Source organism: Chiloscyllium plagiosum, unplaced genomic scaffold (assembly GCF_037043375.1).
Source record: "Chiloscyllium plagiosum isolate Xiang-an unplaced genomic scaffold, Cpla_swu_hap1 HiC_scaffold_27, whole genome shotgun sequence".
NCBI lineage: Eukaryota > Metazoa > Chordata > Chondrichthyes > Orectolobiformes > Hemiscylliidae > Chiloscyllium > Chiloscyllium plagiosum.
This window is the reverse complement of record NW_028270165.1, coordinates 4,594,953-4,616,747: the sequence shown is the minus strand read 5'-3', so window position 1 is coordinate 4,616,747 and position 21,795 is coordinate 4,594,953. Positions and strand designations below refer to the sequence as shown.

Sequence of the window (21,795 nt, the reverse complement as noted above, 5' to 3'; positions counted from 1 at the left end):
TAGCCTCTCCTGGACCAGACTCGGATACAGAGAGCTATCTGTCTGATACCGAGACCCCCACCCGACAATCCCCCTGGCTCCGGCTTCATTGCCCCTTCTCGTCCCTCCCCTGAGCAAAACAAAAAGAAAAGGGGGGGAAATTGTGGAAAAAGATCTGCCACTCTGCCAACCCACAATAGGCCCACAAAAGCAAAATTGGCCAAACTGTACCTAAAACACCCAGAATGCCCATGCAGGCTCGCAAGCCAAACCAGACAGCACACACGGACAAAGGAATGCACTTCAACCTCACTACAATGACAGAGCACCACAGGTATCTCAAAGCCCCAAGGACAGTTTCACAACCCAACAATACCAAAGCCACACAAAGAGCAGGTCAGACAGAGAGGCACCAGCAAGGACTTGCTTCCAGAACAAGAAATGGAAGCACCTTACCACTTCAGAGGAGAAGTTAACACCTACCTGTGAAGAGGAATGGAACCATCGATAGTCAGGATGTTACGCTGTGTGAAGGAACAGGACATTCATCCGATAACTGTTTCCAATTAGCATCCTTGTAACTAGATTACTCCATTTCCAGATACATTGTATATTCCCCATTTCTTAATCAGCCTTATCGTACAGCATTATTATAAAAACTGGTCTCATCCTCAGCTCTTAGAAGAGAAATTTTGATCTACCTGTACAGACTGTCAATTCTGTGTCAGCCTAGTCAGTTTCTCTTCCAGTGACATTGCTTGTAATAAAGTGTTTGTCAATTTCACTTTGTGATCTCTAACTTATTGGGCAAATTTCTCCGACATGCTATAACAGGGCAAAAAAAACTGTACTCAGTACTCTGAAAGTGGTCTAACCAACATGATGTCCCAACTCCGATACACAACGCTGTGAACAATGAAGGCAAGTGTACTGAACGCCTCTTAACCACCCTGTCTACCAATGATGCAACTTTCATAGAACAATGTACCTGAAACCCACCATGTCTCTGTTCTACAACGCAACCCAGGGCCCTATCATTAACTATACAAACCCTGCCCTTCCTTGTTTTAGCAAAATGAAACCCCTCGCTTTTATTCATACCTCTCTCATACACATGCTCTCTCTGAGACACTCACACCCTCTCACAGGCTTCTCCTCCATCACACTCACGCTTCAAGCATGCACACACGCAAACAGACACACGCGCTCTCATGCACACACACTCTCTCATGCATGCACAGGTCTATGGGGTGAATTTGCATTTGCAGATATATTCAATTTTGATCAAAAAGCACACAACCTGCAGGCAGTTGATACATGTAATATTTGTAAATTCCTACTTTGGAAATAGAACCAGTCTGATTCAAGATTGGGATACAGACAGACTCAAACCTCACACATTTCATTATTATCTGAACTGAGATGAAACCTATTTATATAAAACCTTAAGTCATCTCGAGAATCTGACTTCAAAGACTTTCTGGGATTTACACATTAATGAACTAAAACTTGCAACCTATTCTAAAAGACAAAAGACTTCACAACAATCTAGGTTTGTTCAATATATCCGATCAGTTGCACTATACTGTGATCTTTTGCTATAAATTCTGTCTTATGATCCTGCTCCACAGCTTCCTAATGAAGGAGCAACGCTCCGAAAGCTAGTGGTTCCAAATAAACCACTATAACCTGATGTGTGATTTTTTAACTTGATCCAACCCAGTCCATCTCTGGCTCCTCCACATCATTTCTCGTGAAGGCAGCCCACCCCTCCCGGTGCTGCCAGTAAACTTTACAATGCTGATGAAACGATGCAGTACCTGTACTCCTTAAAAATTTACAATTTCTAATATTACTAGCTACTCATTCACTGCTCCATCTGATACACGACATTAGAAACTTAGTGCAGGAGGCTGGAAGAAATGAGCAGCTTTAAAACAAAAAACCTCTTGGACCTCAAAGCTTTCAATGAGAGTCTGAGCCCAGCAGTAAGTTCAGGTAACCTTTATCAAGACCCAACTTTACTACAGCTTCAGATTCCCCCAGCAAAAAGGTGTAGAAAAAGTAGCTTTTTTTTAAAAAACAGTTCATGGTCAAAGAGTACACAGTCTCCCCACCCCCCACTTTCTTTCCTATTAGTCAGCACCAAGTTGTCCCTTTGTAATTGAATCCTTGGTACAGCCTTAACCCGTAGGAAGTATTGCCTCACTCAGCAATTTCAACCCAGACCCTGTATCCAAGTGAGTTTCTCCCTGTTCATTTCTGCTGGTGGGGGAGTCAACCACACTGCTCTGGGTCTGGAGTCACATGTAGACCACCCGGGTAAAGGATGCAGCTGGGACAACTGAGTGAATCCTTTCCTGCAAAGGCAGTTTCCTTTCCTAAAAAGGACATGAGTGATTCAGATGGGGGATCTCACGCCCCCGCCCCCAAAAATGGTTTCATCGTTAGATTCCGAACTCCAGACTTCTGACCGAATTCCAATTCCGCCATCTGCCACGACGGGATTCAAACCCAGGGGTCCAGTCGATAATGGGACTCTGCCATTGCTCCTTCAATCCCCCTGCCATGGCACGTGAACTCGCTGGTGCCTCTGCAGGTGGGAAGAGCGGGTGAATCCCTTCCCACACTGAGAGCAGGTGAATGGCCACTCCCCAGTGTGGACCCGCTGGTGGGCCAGCAGGGTGGAGGCCTGTGTAAAGCCCTTCCCACACTCAGGGCAACTGAAGGGTCTCTCCCCAGTGTGGACCCGCTGGTGCTTCAGTCTGTCGGATGAATTGCTGAAGGCTTTCCCGCACTCGGGGCAAGTGAAGGGCCTCTCCCCGGTGTGGACCCGCCGGTGGGTCAGCAAGGTGGAGGCATGGGTAAAGCCCTTCCCGCATTTGGGGCAGCTGAAGGGTCTCTCCCCTGTGTGGACCCGCTGGTGCTTCAGTCTGTCGGAGGAATTACTGAAGGCCTTCCCGCACTCGGGGCAGCTATAGGGCCTCTCCCCCGTGTGGACCCGCTGGTGCCTCAGCAGGGCGGAGGAATTGCTAAATACCTTCCCACACTCAGGGCAGCTGAAGGGCCTCTCCCCAGTGTGGCCCCGCTGATGCCTCAGCAGGGCTGAGGAATTGCTGAAGGCCTTCCTGCACTCGGTGCAAAGGAACGGCCTCTCCCCGGTGTGGACCTGCCGGTGGGTCAGCAGACTGGAGGCCTGGGTAAAGCCCTTCCTGCATTCGGGACAGCTGAAGGGTCTCTCCCCCGTGTGGACTCGTTGGTGCTTCAGCAGGTCAGAGGAATTGCTGAAGGCCTGACCGCACTCTGTGCAGGGGAACGGCCTCTCCCCGGTGTGAGTGCGCCAATGAGTCTCCAGGGCAGATGGGAAATGGAAACTTTTCCCACAGTCACCACACTTACATGGTTTCTCTACAGGGTGGGATCCCTCAGGTTTTTCCATGGCCAAAACTACGCACAAAAATGTGTAGAGCCCCTCCCTGCCATGAATCCCTCTTTCCAGGCTGTATAACTATTTCTGGCTCCACACTCAGTGCACTGCAACAGTACGGTCTCTCATCCAGTCCCACTGATTCTGAAAACATACAGAAACAGGAACCAAAAAGCTTTGCTCCTTCTCACAGAATCACAGTTGAAAATTGTTGCGTTCCCAATGGATTGAGTGACTGTCCGACATTGACATCAAAGTGAGGACTGCAGACACTGGACACTCAGTGTCGAAAAGTGCGGCGCTGGAAAAGCGCAGCAGGTCAGGCAGCATCCGAGGAGCAGGAGAGTCGATGTTTCAAGCATAAGCCCTTCATCTGTTGATTTTGAAACTTCCAAATTCAGATCTTCAAATAATCTGTAAAAAGAGATTACAAAAATCATCACTGTCAGTGCAGAGTAGAAATTCAGAACAAGCAACTCTACTTTCTGCAAAACGTTTTTTTCTTTTGTTACTCCACAAAATTGAAAGCATCATCCCACTCTCTCTCTCTCTCTCTCTCCCCCCCTCTGTTCTCACTCTGCGCTAATTCTCCTGAAGGTGCTGATTCAGGATCTTACAGGGGCAGAAAAGCAAAAATGTCAAGTCTGACATCTCTCTGAATTTTGGATAACTCCACCTGAAAGTTGATATCTTTCCCAATATTGGAATACTGCTGAGACTGAACAGGTCTGATTTTGGGAAACAAATACTGTGTCAATTCAGGGTGAACCTGCAATGCAGCTTCTTGACGAATAATGAGACATGAAATGGTTAACATCCCCAGGAAGGGGGAGAAAAGGAGACATCAAGGTATTGACACCGACACCAGAGAGAAAGTTAACATGCCGATCAGGTATCCAGAAACAATCTAGGCCCGTTTGCCAGCACTTGGCCCATTTTCCTTTAACCCCTTCCTATTCATATACCCATCCGGATACCTTTTCAATGTTGTGATTGCACCAGCCTCCACCATTTCCTCTGGCAGCTCATTCCTTACACACACCGCCCTCTGAATGAAAACGTTGCCCCTTACGTCCCTTTTAAACCTTCCCTTCCCCACCCCACCTGCCCACCATGAACCTATTACCCTTACATTCTGGAGTATCCCATCTCAAGGAAAAGACCTTGACTGTTTACCCCATCCATGCCCCTCATGATTTTATCAACTTCAGCCTCCAGCGCGCAAGGGGAAACAGCCCCAGTCTGTTTGGCCTCTCCCTATCACTCAAACCCTCCAACCCTGGCAACATCCTTGTAAATCTTTTCTGAACCCTTTCAAGTTTCACAACATCCTTCTGATAGGAGGGAGACCAGAACTGCACACAACATTCCAAAAGTGGCTATGGTTCTGCTGAACAATGGCAATTTAATTCCAAAATATTAATTTCTTCATGAGAAGGGAATAATTGGCAATGTAGCTGTAAGAGGCCTCTTGCGGAAGAGTGAAGAACTGAGTGAGAGAACTTTCCATTAAAATGGAGAGGAACAGAGTGATTCTGAGACTGGGGACTTAAATCTAAAGCAAGGAAATTACAATGGCAGCGGCACAAACAGGCCACAACAAATGAAGGAACATTTTTGAAAGAAATGACAAACATTTAAAGAGCACCTGGAGGAACTGCAACAGTTGTCCATTTCTGTCTGAAAAAATAAAACACAGAAGGTGACACAGCCACGGCTAACAAGGGACACGATGGATAGGACTAGATCCAAAGGAGTGGCGTACAAATTGGCTCAAAATAAAGTAGCAGATCTGAAGACTGGGAGCAGTTCAGGTTTCAACAAAAGGATTGGTCAAAAGGGGAAAATGGGGTATGTGAAGAGGAAAATAAAATTAGAGAAAACAATAACAATGAGAACAGGCAAAGTTCTCATGTGGAACAAAGAGATGGCAGACCAATTAACCACATATGTTGCTTCTATCAAAACACAGGTAACATCCCATGTTGGGGAACACATGGTCCAATGAGAGCAGAACTGAAGGAAATGAGCAGTTGTGGGGAAGTGGTGTTGGGGAAACTGATGGGATTAAAAGTTTACAAATCCCTGTGCTGGTAACCCACACCCCAAACTATGGTCTGAGGTCATGCAATTGGAAAATCTTGGGCTGATCTTAGCAGAACTGTTTAATGGTAAGGTCCTATGGAGTGTTACTGAACAAAGTGACCTTGGAGTGCAGGTTCATCGCTCCTTGAAAGTAGAGTCATAGATAGATAGGATAGTGAAGAAGGTGTTTGGTATGCTTTCCTTCATCGGTCAGAGTATTGAGTACAGGAGTTGGGAGGTCATGTTGCAGCTGTACAGGACATTGGTTAGGTCACTTTTGGAATACTGTATGCAATTCTGGTCTCCTTCCTATCAGAAGGATGTATGAACCTTGAAAGGATTCAGAAAAGATTTACAAAGATGATGCCAGGGTTGAGAGATTTGAGCTATAGGGAGAAGTTAAACATGCTGGCGGTTTTCCGTGGAGAGTCGGACGCTGAGGGGTGACCTTATAAAGGTTTATAAAATGATGAGATGCACGGATAGAATAAATAGACAAAGTCTTCTTGCTGGATTGGGGTAGTTGATAACTCTAGAACATAGGTTTAGGGTGAGAGGGGAAAGATTTAAAGGAGATGTAAGCGGCAATTTTTCATGCAGAGAGTGGTAAGTGTATGGAATGAGCTGCTGGAGGAAGTGGAGGAGGCTCGTGCAATTGCAACATTTAAAAGGCATCTGGATGGGTATGTGAACAGGAAGGGTTCAGAGGGATATGGGCTGGGTGCTGGCTCAAGTTATCCCTCCTCCTGCATTGAATTTCAAATCCATCTTCATCATGTCTTTCCTCCACTCCTGGCGTTCTCTTTTCTCCTGTCTACAAACTGAAAATAACATCAACACATCAATACTCTCCTGGTCACTGCGATCTTGGAAGTACCCAGTTTCTGTTCCAGCTCCACAAATGATCAGATTCATTCACCTCAAATTCACAGTCCGCCTTCGTGTCATTCTAGATGTCTCTCTCCCTCCCACTCCCTTTTTCCTGTTTTAAGGCCACACAGACCAAGCTCAGGGCCAGGTCTCTCAGAGTGAAATGAGGAAATTCTAGTTGAATGACACCAACTGTCACTTCTCTCCCGGAAATGACAGCAGATGGTGCCCTCACCAAGATGGCCGCCCGCGCTCCCCGCCCCAAGTCAACATGCGCCTTATCCTTACAATGATGGCGCCCTGTTACCCGGGCAACACGAGAGCTCCTTCGGTGGTGAAGTGGGCCTGAGGAGGTTTTATTCACGGCCTACGGCCTCCCCCTCGGAGTTTATAAACTCCCCAGTCTCCCTCCTCCCGCGGTTCCCAATCCTACCCTGTCTCACTGTCTCCTCTCCCCGGGATGTTTCTGAAACCTGGTCCTGTTCTGAAGAAGGATCACCGGACCCGAAATGCCTCCTCGATTTCTCTGGACAGGCGCTGCCGGACCTGCTCAGCTTTTCCAGCGGCTCCTGTTCTTGTTCCTTCAGCCGCCGGCGCCATTCCTCTCCCACACTCAGTAACTTTGCCTCACCGCACGCATGCGCACAGCGAGGGCCCTATAGGGAGGTTTCTCGATCGCATGGGATCGTGGGAACTGAAGGCGCCATTAATGTCATGAAATCCAGTATCCCATATGCCTTCTTAACTGTCCTATTCACGTGTTAATGAAGTTAATGAAGAAGGGCTCATACCCGAAACGTCGATTCTCCTGCTCCTTCGATGCTGCCTGACCTGCTGCGCTTTTCCAGCAACACATTTTCAGCTCTGATCTCCAGCATCTGCAGTCCTCACTTTCTCCTCCTTAATGAAGTACACGTCAGGGGTAAATCATTCATCGATTTTAGATTTATACATTGAGTGGAACACTACAGGTGTTTAACTCTAAACTCTAGTTCCAATTCAGTGTCAGTATAATCGCTTTTTATCTGCTCTAAAATAAGCATCGAATCAATGCTCTCCATCTGACCCTTCTTAACGTTGATTTTCTTTAGTTTGCAGATTCCAACACTGCTTCAATAATTTATTAAAATCTACTTCTGGTACATGGGCGTCACTGGTTGGCCAGCATTTGGTTCTCCTTGAGAATGTGGTGGTGAGCTGCCTTCTTGAACCGTTGCAGTCCAAACCCTGTACGGTGACCCACAGCATCTTGAGGGAAGGAATTCCAGGATTTGGACCAGTGACACTGAAGAAACATTTCCAAGTGAAGATGGTGAGTGGCTTGGAGGGGTACTTGCAAGAGGTTGTGTTCCCAGGTATCTGTTTTCCTGGTCCTTCCAGATGGAAGTGGTTGTTAGTTTGAAAGGCAATTTGTAAGGTGCTTTGGTAAATCTTTGCAGTGCATCTTGTAGGTACTACACACTACTGCTTCTGAACAGTGGATATGGTACCAATCAAGCAGGCAACATTGACCTGGATGGTATGAAGCGTTTCAAATACAGTTGAAGCTGCAACCCCATCCAAGCTAGTGGGGAGTATTCCATTACACTGCTGACTTGTGGCATGTAGAAGTTGGAACAGGTTTTGGAGAGTCAGGAGGTGAGTTACTCACTACAGTATTTCTGGCCTCTGACCTGCTTTTGTAGCCACTGTGTATATATGGTTCATCTAGTTGAGTTTCTGTTCAATGGTAAACCCCAAGGATGTTGATCGTGGGGTATTTAGTGACAGTAACATTGTTGATATCACAGGTCAGTGGTCAGATTATCTCTTTTGAGGATGAGTCATTCTGTGACATTTGCATGGCATTCATGTTACTTGCCACTCATCAGCCCATTCGATATGGTTAAGATCTTGTAGCATTTCAAACTGAACTGCTTCAGTTTGTGGGGAGTTGTATATAGTGCTGAACAGCTGCAATTATTGCGACATCTCCACTTCTGAACTTATGATGGAGGAAGGTCATTGATGAAGATGGTTCGGCCTATGAACTCCTGCAGAGTTGTCCTGAAGTCGAGATGACTGACCTCCACAATTCATAGCCATCTTTCCATGTGCTAGGTATGACTTAACAATTAAGACATATAAACTAATTGAAGGAATAGGTATGAGACAACCCTCTTCAGGGTGTCTCCAGTGCAGGTTTTTCTGTTCTCGAAACAATCTGATAAATGTTGACATTCATCAGCCTTTTGATCTTGGTAGTTTCCTTTCTCTCCAACATTTGTTTCACGTTAGCAAGTTGAATTCTTCTGCATTTTTCAGGAAAATGTTTTACAGAAGGTAACATTCTTAATATCTGTGTAATATTCCGTGGGAAAACTGTCTATAGTCCACCAGTTGGAGAAAATTTCTCTGAAAAGGTTTGTCAAATGCCCTGCTTCCACAAGACCCAGTGTTCCCAAAGTTGAAGTACTTTTAACAGCCCCTTTATATTTTCCAGAATTCCCATGATAGGAGACATGTGCCACTTGTACCCACCACAAATCTCCTGAAACTGGGTGCGCTACAAAAGTCAAGCAGGAAGATTATCAGTAAAAAGGTCTGGTTTCAATCACAGAGTTATAGACATCTGGAGACACACTGCACGGAAACTGATCCTTTTGTTCAACTCATCCATGCTGACCAGATGTCCCAAGCTGATCCAGTCCCAAGTTCCAGCCTTTGGCCCATATCCCTCCCAGATGCCTTTTAAATATTGTAATTGTACCCATCTCCACCACTTCCCTGGCAGCTTGTTCCACACACACACACACACCACCCTCTGCATAAAAAAAATTGTCCTTGAGGTCACTTATTCTTTTCTTGCTACCCACAGCACCTCTTCTCTGTTCCCCACCACCCTCAGCATCCCCTGTCCATCCACAGCGCCTCCTGTCCATTCCCACCTTGCCACCCACAGTGCCCCATGTCCATTTCCCTCTCCCCACCCTCTGCCCACCCATCCATCCTCCCTCTCTCCCCCCACCCTCCACTCTCCATCTCTCTGTTCCCTGTCTATTCTCTCTCTCCACCAATTCTCTGCTGCCCATTCTTCCACTGCCCCCACCCTCTCCTTGCCACTCATTCTCTCTCTCCACCCACCCTCTGTCCCCGTCCATTCTCTGTCTCCCCTCACATTCTGCACCCCACACCATTCTCTCTTCTGCCCCCCCCCCCAACACTCTACTCCCACATTCTCCCTCTCAGACCCTTCCCCCCCATTCTCTGGGTCCCCCACGCTCAGCCCCGCAGGCCTTTCTCTCCCCCCCAAGTCCTTCTCCTCTCCCTCACCCTCTGCTACCCTGTCCATTCTCTCTCTCTCTGTTCTCCACAGCTCCACCCAGCCCCCGTCCATTCTCTCTCTATTCTCCCCAGCCTCCGTCCATTCTCTTTCTGTTCTTCCAAGCCCCACCCTAGAGCCCCCATCAATGAGAGGAAGGTGGCAGGGAGGAGGAGGAGCTAGAAAGATTGGGAGCTTATTTGAAATTGAGTTCCCCAATGTTGAGTCCTCCCAACTCTACGCAGCCCGGGCGGAAGATGGGATGTTGTTCCTCCAATTTGCAGTTTGATTCATTGTGGAAAGGGAGGAGGCCAAAGATAGTTATGTCAAAAAGGGAGTGGGAAGGGGAATTAAAATGGCTGGTGACTGGGAGGTCCGGTCAGCCTCTGCGGGCCCAGGTACGATGCTCGGTGAACTGTTCCCCAAGTCTCCCCGATGTAGAGAAGTTCACAATTGGCAAACACATGGCAAATGCAGTACCACAATGTAAAATTATAGCCTCTGCTGTGAAAACAAAAGCAGAAAGGAGGTGTATTGTTTAAATGGTGATGTATTGGGATGTGGAGCAAGTGAGGACTGCAGATGCTGGAGATCAGAGTCGAAAAGTGTGGCACTGGAAAAGCACAGCAGGTCAGACAGCATCCAAGGAGTAGGAGAGTTGACATTTTGGGCATGAGCCCTTCATCAGGAATGATGTGTGAATGTACAAAGGGGGCTCAGCATCATTCCACACCAGTCAGTACCAGTTGTCAGACAGGTGCAGCAAGCAATCAGCAAGGCAAGTGGTTTGTTAACAAGAGGAATTGAGTTCAGAAGTGGGGATTTCTTCCTGCAGTTAGGGTGTCATTGAATGTATTCAAGGCTGAGTTCGTCTGATTTTTGAACAACAAAGAAGTGGATGTTTATGGGGGAAGGCAAGGAAATGGTTTTAGAACAGTTTCAGTCCAACTAGTCCATGCTGACGATGTTCTCAAACTAAATTAGTCCCAGCTGCCTGTGTTTGGCCCATATCCCTCCAAACATTTCCTATTCATGTACTTGTCCAAATTTCTTTGAAACGTTGTTACATTTCCTGCATCCTTCCTCTGGACATCTATTCCATACACAAACCACACTCTGTGTTTTTTTTTAAAAACTGGTGCCCCTCATGTCTTTTTAAAATCTTTCTCCACTCACCGTCAAATTTTGCTCCCAATCTTGAAACCACCCCAGAGAAAGAAGACCCGCCGTTCACTTCATCTATATCTTTCATGATTTTATAAACCTCTATATGGTCACCTCGCAACCTGCTGTGCTCCAGTGAAAAAGTCCCAGCCTATCCACTTAGATGTAGTTAGATTCATATCCAGTTATGATCTGTTCAATGCTGGTGCAGGCTCCAAAGACCAAATGGCTGACTTCTGTTCCCAGTTCTCTTACTGTGTCCAGGACAGCAAAAGACTATAAGACATAGGAGCAGAAAGTAGGCCATTCAGCCCATCAAGTCTGCTCATACCATTCAATTGTGACTCATAGGTTTCTCAATCCCATTGTCTTGCTTTCTCTCCATAACCCTCGATCCCTTGGTACTCAAGAACATGTGTCTCAGTCTTAAATATACTCAGTGACCTAGGCTCTGCAACCTTCTGTGGCAATTAATTCCATAGATTCATCACTATCTGGCTGAAGAGGTTGATGTTTATCTATGTTCTAAAAGGCCTTCTCTTTCCTCTGAGGCTGTGTCCTCGGGTCGGAGTCTCTCCTACTAACGGAAACATCTTCCCAACGTCCGCTGTGTCCAGGCCATTCAGTATTCTGTGTGTTTCAATTAGATCTCTCCTGAGTGTGGGCCTGTTAGTCAGCATGAAGCAGAACCTTCAGGATGAGGTACAACAGGGATTAGGTTCGGCAAATGGAAAGAGAGTATGTGGGATGGAGATTTTCAGCTTCTAGGGAATAAGAGAGGAAAGAGAGTTCATTATAAATTAGAATTGTTCAGGTGGGCCAATGGGCCAAGGAGTGGCAGATGGAGATAATTTAGAGAAATGAGAGGTGTTGCATTTTGCAACTGTATAAGACATTGTTTAGGCCACTTTTGGAATACTGTGTTCAGTTCTGGTCTCCCTGCTATAGGAAAGAGGTTGTGAAACTTTGGAAGTGGTTGGAGAAGATTTACAAGGCTGTTGCCATGCTTGTGACCTACAGTGAGAGGCTGAAGTGGCCAGGGATATTTTCCCTGGAGAATTGGAGGCTATGGCGTGATCTTATAGATGTTTATGAGGGGCATGGATAGGGTAAATACCCAAGCACTTTTTCCCAGGGTAGGGGAGTCCAAATCTAGAGGGCATATGTTTGAGGTGAGAGGGGAATGATTTAAAAGGGACGTGACCGGCAAGGTTTTCATGCAGAGGATGGTGCATGTGTGTAACAAACTACCAGATAATGACATTTAACATTTAAAAGGCATCTGGATAGGTACATGAATAGGAAGGATTTAGAGGGATATGGGCCAAATGCGACTAGGTTAATTTAGGATATTTGGTTGGCATGACAAGCTAGGCCGAAGGGTCTGTTTCCATGCTTTATAACTCTAATCAGCTTTGTTGAAAGCAGAAGAGTCAGAGCACTTTCAGAGCAGCTTTCAAAGATGTTTTGCCCTTACTGGGAGCAATAGGCAATAGGTGCAGGAGTAGGCCATTCTGCCCTTCGAGCCTGCACCACCATTCAATATGATCATGGCTGATCATCTTTAATCAGTATCCTGTTCCTGCCTTATCTCCATAACCCTTGATTCCACTATCCTTGAGAGCTCTATCCAACTCTTTCTTAAATGAATCCAGAGACTGGGCCTCCACTGCCCTCTGGGGCAGAGCATTCCACACAGCCACCACTCTCTGGGTGAAGAAGTTTCTCCTCATCTCTGTCCTAAATGGTCTACCCCGTATTTTTAAGCTGTGTCCTCTGGTTCGGCACTCACCCATCAGCGGAAACATGTTTCCTGCCTCCAGAGTGTCCAATCCTTTAATAATCTTATATGTCTCAATCAGGTCCCCTCTCAGTCTTCTAAACTCAAGGGTATACAAACCCAGTCGCTCCAGTCTTTCAGCGTAAGGTAGTCCCGCCATTCCAGGAATTGACCTCGTGAACCTACGCAGCACTCCCTCAATAGCCCGAATGTCTGTCCTCAAATTTGGAGACCAGAACTGCACACAATACTCCAGGTATGGTCTCACCAGGGCCCTGTACAGCTGCAGAAGAACCTCTTTGCTTCTATACTCAATCCCTCTTGTTATGAAGTCCTGCATGCTATTAGCCTTCTTCACTACCTGCTGTACCTGCATGCTTACCTTCATTGACTGGTGTACAAGAACACCCAGATCTCTTTGTACTGTCCCTTTACCTAAATTGATTCCATTTAAGTAGTAATATGCCTTCCTGTTCTTGCCACCAAAGTGGATAACCATATATTTATCCACATTAAACTGCATCTGCCATGCATCTGACCACTCACCTCACCTGTTCAGGTCACCTGTAATCTCCTAACATCCTCCTCACATTTCACCCTGCCACCCAGCTTAGTATCATCAACAAATTTGCTAATGTTATTACTAATACCATCTTCTATATCATTAATATATATTGTAAAAAGCTGCGGTCCCAGCACTGATCCCTGCGGTACCCCACTGGTCACTACCTGCCATTCCAAAATGGAGCCGTTTATCACTACTCTTTGTTTCCTATCAGCCAACCAACTTTCAATCCAAGTTAGTACTTTGCCCCCAATACCATGCTCCCTAATTTTTCTCATTAACCTCCTATGTAGGACTTTATCAAAAGCTTTTTGAAAGTCCAGGTACACTACATCTACTGGATCTCCCTCGTCCATCTTCAGAGTTACATCCTCAAAAAATTCCAGAAGATTAGTCAAGCATGATTTCCCCTTCATAAATCCATGCTGACTCTGACCTATCCTGTTACTACTATCCAGATGTGTTGTAATTTCATCCTTTATAATAGACTCCAGCATCTTTTCCACCACTGAGGTCAGACTAACTGGTCTATAATTTACTGCTTTCTCTCTCCCACCTTTCTTAAAAAGTGGTACAACATTAGCCACCCTCCAATCTGCAGGAACTGATCCCGAATCTATCGAACTCTGGAAAATAATCACCAACGCATCCACGATTTCTCGAGCCACCTCCTTCAGTACCCTGGGATGTAGACCATCAGGCCCCGGGGACTTATCAATCTTCAGACCTAACAGTCTCTCCAACACCAAATTATGGCAAATATAAATTCCCTTAAGTTCAGGTCCTTCAGCCACTGTTACCTCAGGGAGACTGCTTGTGTCTTCCCCAGTGAACACAGATCTGAAGTACCAATTCAATTCTTCTGCCATTTTTTTGTTCCCCGTAATATATTCCCCTGTTTCTGTCTTCAAGGGCCCAATTTTAGTCTTAACCATTTTTTTGCCTTTCACTTATCTAAAAAAGCTTTTACTATCCTCCTTTATGTTTTTGGCAAGTTTACCTTCGTACCTCATTTTTTCTCTGTGTATTTCCTTCTTCGTTCTCCTCTGTTGTTCTTTAAAAGCTTCCCAGTCCTCCATTTTCCCACTTATCTTTGCTATGTTATACTTTTTCTCTTTTAACTTTATATGTTTCTTAACTTCCCTCGTCAGACATGACCACCTATGCCTCCTCCTAGGATCTGTCTTCCTTTTTGGAATGAACTGATCCTGCATCTTCTGCATTATACACAGAAATATCTGCCATTGTTCCTCCACTGTCATCCCTGCTAAGGTATTTCACCATTGAACTTTGGCCAGCTCCTCCCTTATAGCTCCATAGTTCCCTTTATTCAACAGAAATATTGTCACTTCCGATTGAAAGCTATAGCTCAAGTTCGTTAGATGGGTCAGTGTTTGTGAAAGCTATAGCTCAAGTTCGTTAGATGGGTCAGTGTTTGTTCAATGTGTGCAGGAGAGTTTCCTGACACAATATGTCGACAGGCCAACAAGAGGTGAGGCCATACTGGATTTGGTTCTGGGTAACGAACCAGGCCAGGTGTTAGAATTAGAGGTAGGTGAGCACTTTGGGGAAAGTGACCATAATTCGGTGATTTTTACTCTCGTGATGGAGAGGGATAAGTGTGTACTACAGGGCAAGAGTTATAGCTGGGGTCAGGGAAATTATGATGCGGTGAGGCATGACTTAGGATGTGTGGCTTGGAAAAGTAGACTCCAAGGCAAGAGTGTAAATGATATGTGGAGCTTGTTCAAGGAGCAACTACTGAGTGTCCTTGATAATTATGTACCTGTCAGGCAGGGAGGAAAGGGTCGTGCGAGGGAGCCGTGGTTTAATAAGGAATTGGAATCCCTTGTTAAATGGAAGAGGGCGGCCTATCTCAAGATGAGACGTGAAGGTTCAATTGGGACGATTGAGAGTTATAGGGTAGCCAGGAAGGACCTGAAGAGAGAGCTAAGAGCAGCAAGGAGGGGACATGAAAGGTCCTTAGTCGGTAGGATTAGGGAAAACCCTAAGGCTTTCTATAGGTATGTTAGGAATAAAAGAATGACTAGGGTAGGAATAGGTCCAGTCAAGGATAGTAGTGGGAAGTTGCGTGTGGAGGCGGAAGAGATTGGGGAGACACTGAATGAATACTTTTCTTCAGTATTTACTCAGGAACAGGGCATTGTCGTCGATGTGAATACTGAGTCACAAATAAGTAGAATGGATGGCTTTGAGGTATGTAGAGAAGAGGTGTTGGAAATCCTGGAAAAGGTGAAAATAGATAAGTCCCCTGGGCCTGATGGCATTTATCCTAGGATTCTCTGGGAAGCAAGGGAGGAGATTGCAGAGCCATTGGCCTTGATTTTTATGTCCTCTTTGTCTACAGGAGTAGTGCCAGAAGACTGGAGGATAGCAAATGTGGTTCCCTTGTTCAAAAAGGGGAGTAGGGATAACCCTAGTAACTATAGGCCGGTGAGTCTCACTTCTGTTGTGGGCAAAGTCTTAGAGAGAATTGTAAGGGATAGGATTTATGCACATCTGGGTCGGAATAATGTGATCAAGGATAGTCAGCATGGTTTTGTGAAGGGCAGGTCGTGCCTCACAAACCTTATTGAATTCTTTGAAAAGGTGACGAAGGAGGTTGATGAGGGGAAAGCGGTAGATGTGGTATATATGGATTTTAGTAAGGCGTTTGATAAGGTTCCCCATGGTAGGCTACTGCAGAAAATACGGAGATATGGCATTGAGGGTGAGTTGGAGGTTTGGATTAGGAATTGGCTGGATGGAAGAAGACAGAGGGTAGTAGTTGATGGCAAAGTTTCTTCATGGAGTGCCGTCACTAGCGGTGTTCCGCAAGGATCTGTTTTGGGACCATTGCTGTTTGTCATTTTTATAAATGACCTGGAAGAGGGGTTAGAAGGTTGGGTGAGCAAGTTTGCGGATGATACGAAAGTCGGAGGAGTTGTTGACAGTGAGGAAGGATGTGGCAGGTTACAGCAGGATATAGAGAAGCTGCAGAGCTGGGCAGAAAGGTGGCAAATGGAATTCAATGTAGCTAAATGTGAGGTGATTCACTTTGGGAAGAATAACAAAAAGATGGGGTACTGGGCTAATGGTCGGATACTTGGTAGTGTGGATGAGCAGAGGGATCTTGGTGTCCATGTACACAGATCTCTGAAAGTTGCCACCCAGGTAAATAGTGCGGTGAGGAAGGCATATGGCGTACTGGCTTTTATTGGTAGAGGAATTGAGTTCCGGAGTCCTGAGGTCATGATGCAGTTGTATAAAACTCTGGTGCGGCCGCATCTGGAATATTGTGTGCAGTTTTGGTCGCCATACTATAGGAAGGATGTGGAGGCACTGGAACGGGTGCAGAGGAGGTTTACCAGGATGTTGCCTGGTATGGAAGGAAGATCGTATGAGGATAGACTGAGACACTTGGGGCTGTTTTCATTAGAGAAAAGAAGGTTTAGGGGTGACTTGATTGAGGTGTACAAGATGATTAGGGGGTTAGATAGGGTTGACAGTGTGAACCTTTTCCCGCGTATGGAGTCGGGTATTACAAGGGGGCATAGCTTTAAATTAAGGGGGGGTAGATATAGGACTGAAGTTAGGGGTAGGTTCTTCACTCAGCGAGTCGTAAGTTCATGGAATGCCCTGCCAGCAGCAGTGGTGGACTCTCCCTCTTTATGGGCATTTAAGCGGGCATTGGATAGGTATATGGAGGATAGTGGGTTAGTATAGGTTAGGTGGGCTTGGATCGGCGCAACATCGAGGGCCAAAGGGCCTGTACTGCGCTGTATTCTTCTATGTTCTATGTTCTATGTACCCTCTCCTTCTCAAATTGCAGATTGAAGCTTATTGTATTATGGTCACTACTTCCCAATGGCTCCTTCACTTCAAGGTCCCTGATCAATTCTGGTTCATTGCACAGAACAAGTTACAGTGAAATCTGTAATTTGTGGGACAGCAACTGAGTGAATGAGTACATCCAGAATTTTAGTGGAAAGTGGGAATTCATTGCACTGTGGGGATGAAGTGCTTTAAGGTTTACCGCAGTAAGTACAGTGTGCTGAGTGGGAGCTGAGTGAAGGGTTAGGTGGGTTCTTGTTTTAAACTGCTCATTTCTTTCAGCCTCCAGCATTGTATTTCCACTGCTGTCCATCAGAAGGAGTGAATCAGTCACTGTTATCATTAGAAACCTTACGGTTTCAATACCTCATTGTTTCCTGAGCATTTTAAAGTTTACTGACAGCAGCGGGGTTTAGGCCGTGTTCACTGTAAACGATTAAGCAGACAAATAACACACATACGAGAGGGCAGGGTGGAACTTGTCTTTTGATTTGGTGGAAGGTGGGAGGTTCTGCGCGCTGTGATCCGGAACAAACACGACTGCAGTAAATCATTCAATCTCTACAGTGTGTAAGTAGGCCATTCAACCCCTCTGAAGAGCATGCCATCCCGACCCACGCCCACCAGCTCCCTGCCCTGTCCAGTAGTTCTTGCTGGGGGATGAGACTCGGCCATAAAATTAGGGGGAGTAGATTCAAGGTAGAGATGAGGAGGAGCTGTTTTTCCCGGAGAGTAGTTAATCTGTGAAGGGTGAGGGTGGATTGGCCATGCTACATTGCCCCACATGGTCCAGGGATGTACAGATTAGGGTGGATTCGCCATGTTAAATTACCCATAGTGCCCAGGTATGTGCAGGTGATGTCTATTCGGGGGGTAAATATCGGGCAGGAGGGGAAGGGGAATGGATGTGGGTGGGTTACCCTTCGGAGGGTCGCTGTGGTCCCATTGGGCCGGGTGACCTGCTTCTACATTGTGCGGATTCTCTGAAGGGAAAGGATTTTTGCAAACTGTGCAGGGCAGTGCTGGCCGTCAATCCGGAGCAGGCGCAGTGCGGAGCCGCCGTTCGCCCCGCCCCTTCGTCTCGTCACGCCCCGTCTCGCACGCCGTCACTCGACACTTGCTCCTCCCACTGTCCCGGCCGCACTCCGCCTCTGTGCCCGCCTCTCGCTCCACCCAGTCGCTCCGCCCCTGACCCCGATCGTCACTCCGCCCCCCTCCCCGCTGCTCGCTCCCCCCCTTCCTGTGTCTCCCTCCGCCGCCTCGACCCATCGATGACGTCACAACGCGGAAGTGGGCTCTGCTCGGTTCAGAGTAAAACCCTTTCGCTGAGCAACTCTTCAATCTAAGAGGGAGAAAATCTGTTCACTGGTAGCAACTGGAGTGAATCCAGGGAGGGAGCAGACTCTGCAAACTCAGGTATGTGTCTTAGTTGCCCGGGTGAGGAGGGACAGAAGGATGGGGTGGGGCTGTTTCCCCAGCCCGCGCCAGAGTCTTAGGGGTAACCTTATAGACTTTTATAAAATCAAAAGGAGCATGGATAGGGTAAATAGACATGGTCTTTTCCTTGGGGTGGGGGAGTCCAGAACTAGAGGGTTTAGGGTGAGGGCGGCGGGGGAGGGGCCGTGGAGATTTAAAAGAGATCGAATGAGACAACTATTTCACGAGGTTTGGGCGGGTGTGAATGTGTGTACGGAATGACCTGCCAGAGAAAGTAGTGGAGGCTGGGACAATTACAGCATTTAAAAGGCATTTGGACGGGTGTGTCAATACGAACGGTTCAGAGGGCCAGGGAACACGTGCTGGCCAATGTGACTAGATTAATTTAGGATATCTGGTCAGCACAGAAGAGTTTGACTGAAGTGCCTGTGCCTGTTTCTGTGTGTATATGACTCTGGCTTTCCACTAACGTTTGCCACGTCTGTATGTTCAGTTTCTCTCTCTGGTGTCGGTGTTAATACCTTGGTGTCTCATTATGCTCCCCTTCCCGGGGACATTAACCATTTCTTGAGGTTGTTCCTCAAGAAGCTGCATTGCAGGTTCATCTTGAATTGGCACACTTTATTTTGCTTTCCAAATCAGACCTGCTCACTCTCAGCATTATGCCAATGACGTGAAAGATAGTAACTTTCAGGTGGAGTTTCAGAGAGATAAGATTAGATTAGATTAGATTGCTTACAGTGTGGAAACAGGCCCTTCGGCCCAACAAGTCCACACCGCCCCGCCGAAGCGCAACCCACCCATACCCCTACATTTACCCCTTACCTAACACTACGGGCAGTTTAGCATAGCCAATTCACCTGACCCTGCACATCTTTGGACTGTGGGAGGAAACCGGAGCACCCGGAGGAAACCCACGCAGACACGGGGAGAACGTGCAAACTCCACACAGTCAGTCGCCTGAGGCGGGAATTGAACCCGGGTCTCTGGCGCTGTGAGGCAGTAGTGCTAACCACTGTGCCACCATGCCGCCCATAAGTCTTGACGTTTTTGCTTTTCTGCTCTTGTAAGATCCTGAATCGGCACCTTCAGGAGAATTAGTTAAAGTGGAGTGAGAACAGAGGGGGAGAGAGAGAATGGGATGGCGCTTTCAATTTTGTGGAATAATAAAAGAAAAGAATGTTCTCCAGAAAGCAGAATCGCTTGTTCTGAATTTCTACCCTGGACTGACAGTGATGGCTTTTATATTCTCTTTTTACAGCGTTTGAAGATCTGAAGTCAGAAGTTTCAAAATCAACTGTAACATCAACTCTCCTGCTCCTCGGATGCTACTTGATGTGCTGTGAATTTTCAAGTGCCGTGCTTTTTGACAGTGAGTCAGCAGTCCTCACTTTGGTGTCAATGTCTCACGGTCACTCAATCCATCAGGACCACAACGATTTTTGACTGCGATTCTGTGAGAAGGAGCAAAGCTTTTTGGTTCCTGTTCGAGTACATTTCCAGTATCAGTGGGACTGGATGAGAGACCTACTGTTGCAGTGCACTGAGTGTGGAGCGTGTAACAGCTATACCGCCTGTTAAGATGAAATCACGGTGCGAAGGGGCTCTACATGCGTTTGTGTGCGGCTGAAGCTTCGGCCATGGAAAAACCTGAGGAATCCTGCCCTGTGGAGAAACCATGGAAGTGTGGTGACTGTGGGAAAGGCTTCTATGTCCCATCTGCCCTGGAAACTCATCGGCGCAGTCACACCAGAGAGAGGCCCTTCAGCTGCCCTGAGTGTGGGAAGGGCTTTACCCAGGCCTCTGCCCTGCGGACTCACCAGCGGGTCCACACAGGGGAGAGGCCATTCCCGTGTCCCGAGTGCGGGAAAGCCTTCAGCAATTCCTTCAACCTCCAGACACACAGGCGACTCCACACTGGTGAGAGGCCGTTTTCTTGCTCCGAGTGCAAGAAGGCATTCAGACATTCCTCTGACCTGCTGACCCACTGGCGGGTCCACACGGGGGAAAAGCCCTACAGCTGCCCCGAGTGTGGGAAGGCCTTCAGCAATTCCTCCCATCTGCTGACTCACCAGCGGGTCCACACAGGGGAGAGGCCGTTCACCTGCCCCAACTGCGGGAAGAGATTTAGTCAGGTGAGCAACTTGTGGAAGCACCAGCGTCTCCACACTGGGGAGAAGCCCTTCAGCTGCCCCGAGTGCAGGAAGGCCTTCAGCAATTCCGCCACTCTGCTGACCCACCGGCGGATCCATATGGGGGAGAGGCCATTCCCCTGCACAGAGTGCGGGAAGGCCTTCAGCAATTCCTCCATCCTGCTGAGACACCAGAGGGTTCACACAGGGGAGTGGCCCTTCAGCTGCCCTGAGTGCAGGAAGCGGTTCAGCGATTCCTCCAATCTCCAGACCCACCAGCGGATCCACACTGGGGAGAAGCCCTTCGGCTGCACAGAGTGTGGGAAGGCCTTCATCCGCTCCTCCCACCTGCGGAGGCACCAACGAGTTCACGTGCCATCGCAGGATGATTGAAGGAGCAACAACCGAGTGCCATTAGGGACTGGACTATCAACCCAGTTCCTGGGACTCCTGAGTTTGAATCCAGCCGCGGCAGATGACGGAATTGGAATTCGGTCAGAAATCTGGAGTTCAGAATCTGATGATGAAACCGTTTTTAGGGTGGGGTGAAATTGCTGAGTGAGGCAATACTTCCTCCAGGTTACGGCTGTACCAAGGATCCAATTACAAAGGACAACTTGGTGATGACCAACAGTAAAGAAAGTGAGGTAGGATGGGGGGTGTGAGAAGTATGCACGCTTTGACCTTGAGCTGTTTAAAAAGCAGCTACTTTTTCTACACCTTTTTGCTGGAGGGATCTGAAGCTTTAACAAAGTTGGGTCACAATAAAGATTACCTGAACTTACCGCGGGCTCAGACTCTCATTGAAAGCTTTGAGCTCCAAGAGGTTTTTGTTTTAAAGCTGCTTATTTCTTTCAGCCTCCTGCACTAAGTTTTCAATGTTGTGTATCAGGTGGAGCAGTGAATGGGTAGCTAGTATCATTAGATATTGTAAATTTTTCAGGAGTGCAGGTACTGTGTTGTTTCATTGGCATTGTAAAGTGTACTGGCAACACTGGGAGGTATGGGCTGTGTTCACTGGAAACGATGGGGAGGTGCCAGTATTGGACTGGGGTGGATAAAGTTAAAAATTACACAAGACCAGGTTATAGTCCAACAGATTTATTCGGAAGCACAAGCTTTCGGAGTGCCGGTCCTTCCACAGGTAGCTGTGGAGCAGGATCATAAGACACACATCTTATAGCAAAATTCATAGTGTCATGCAACTGATGCCTTTTAGAA

The 21,795-nt window shown here is 47.1% G+C and overlaps 2 protein-coding genes across 3 annotated transcripts; one reads left to right on the top strand and one right to left on the bottom strand.

Annotated features, from left to right (window-relative positions):
• Positions 1-2,253: 2,253 nt before the first annotated feature.
• On the bottom strand, positions 2,254-3,418 carry LOC148142915 (uncharacterized). The gene has a single exon (XM_087973905.1). It carries the CDS (start codon positions 3,416-3,418, stop codon positions 2,534-2,536), a length of 885 nt encoding a protein of 294 aa, XP_087830031.1. The 3' UTR covers positions 2,254-2,533.
• Positions 3,419-7,017: 3,599 nt separating this feature from the next.
• LOC148142914 (uncharacterized) lies at positions 7,018-21,477 on the top strand. 2 transcript variants are annotated; one of them, XM_087973900.1, is made up of 3 exons: positions 7,018-7,283; positions 7,453-7,673; positions 19,704-21,477. In XM_087973900.1, exon 3 carries the CDS (start codon positions 20,053-20,055, stop codon positions 20,965-20,967), a length of 915 nt encoding a protein of 304 aa, XP_087830026.1. In that variant the 5' UTR covers positions 7,018-7,283; positions 7,453-7,673; positions 19,704-20,052; the 3' UTR covers positions 20,968-21,477. The 2 variants fall into 2 exon arrangements, with proteins under 2 accessions (XP_087830026.1, XP_087830025.1); XM_087973899.1 differs by lacking the exons at positions 7,018-7,283; positions 7,453-7,673 and adding an exon at positions 18,319-18,421.
• The last annotated feature ends 318 nt before the right edge of the window (positions 21,478-21,795 follow it).

Coding starts and splice junctions, on each gene's coding strand:
- LOC148142915 (XM_087973905.1), bottom strand. CDS start 3,418: ATGGAAAAACCTGAGGGATCCCACCCTGTAGAGAAACCATGTAAGTGT.
- LOC148142914 (XM_087973900.1), top strand. CDS start 20,053: ATGCGTTTGTGTGCGGCTGAAGCTTCGGCCATGGAAAAACCTGAGGAA.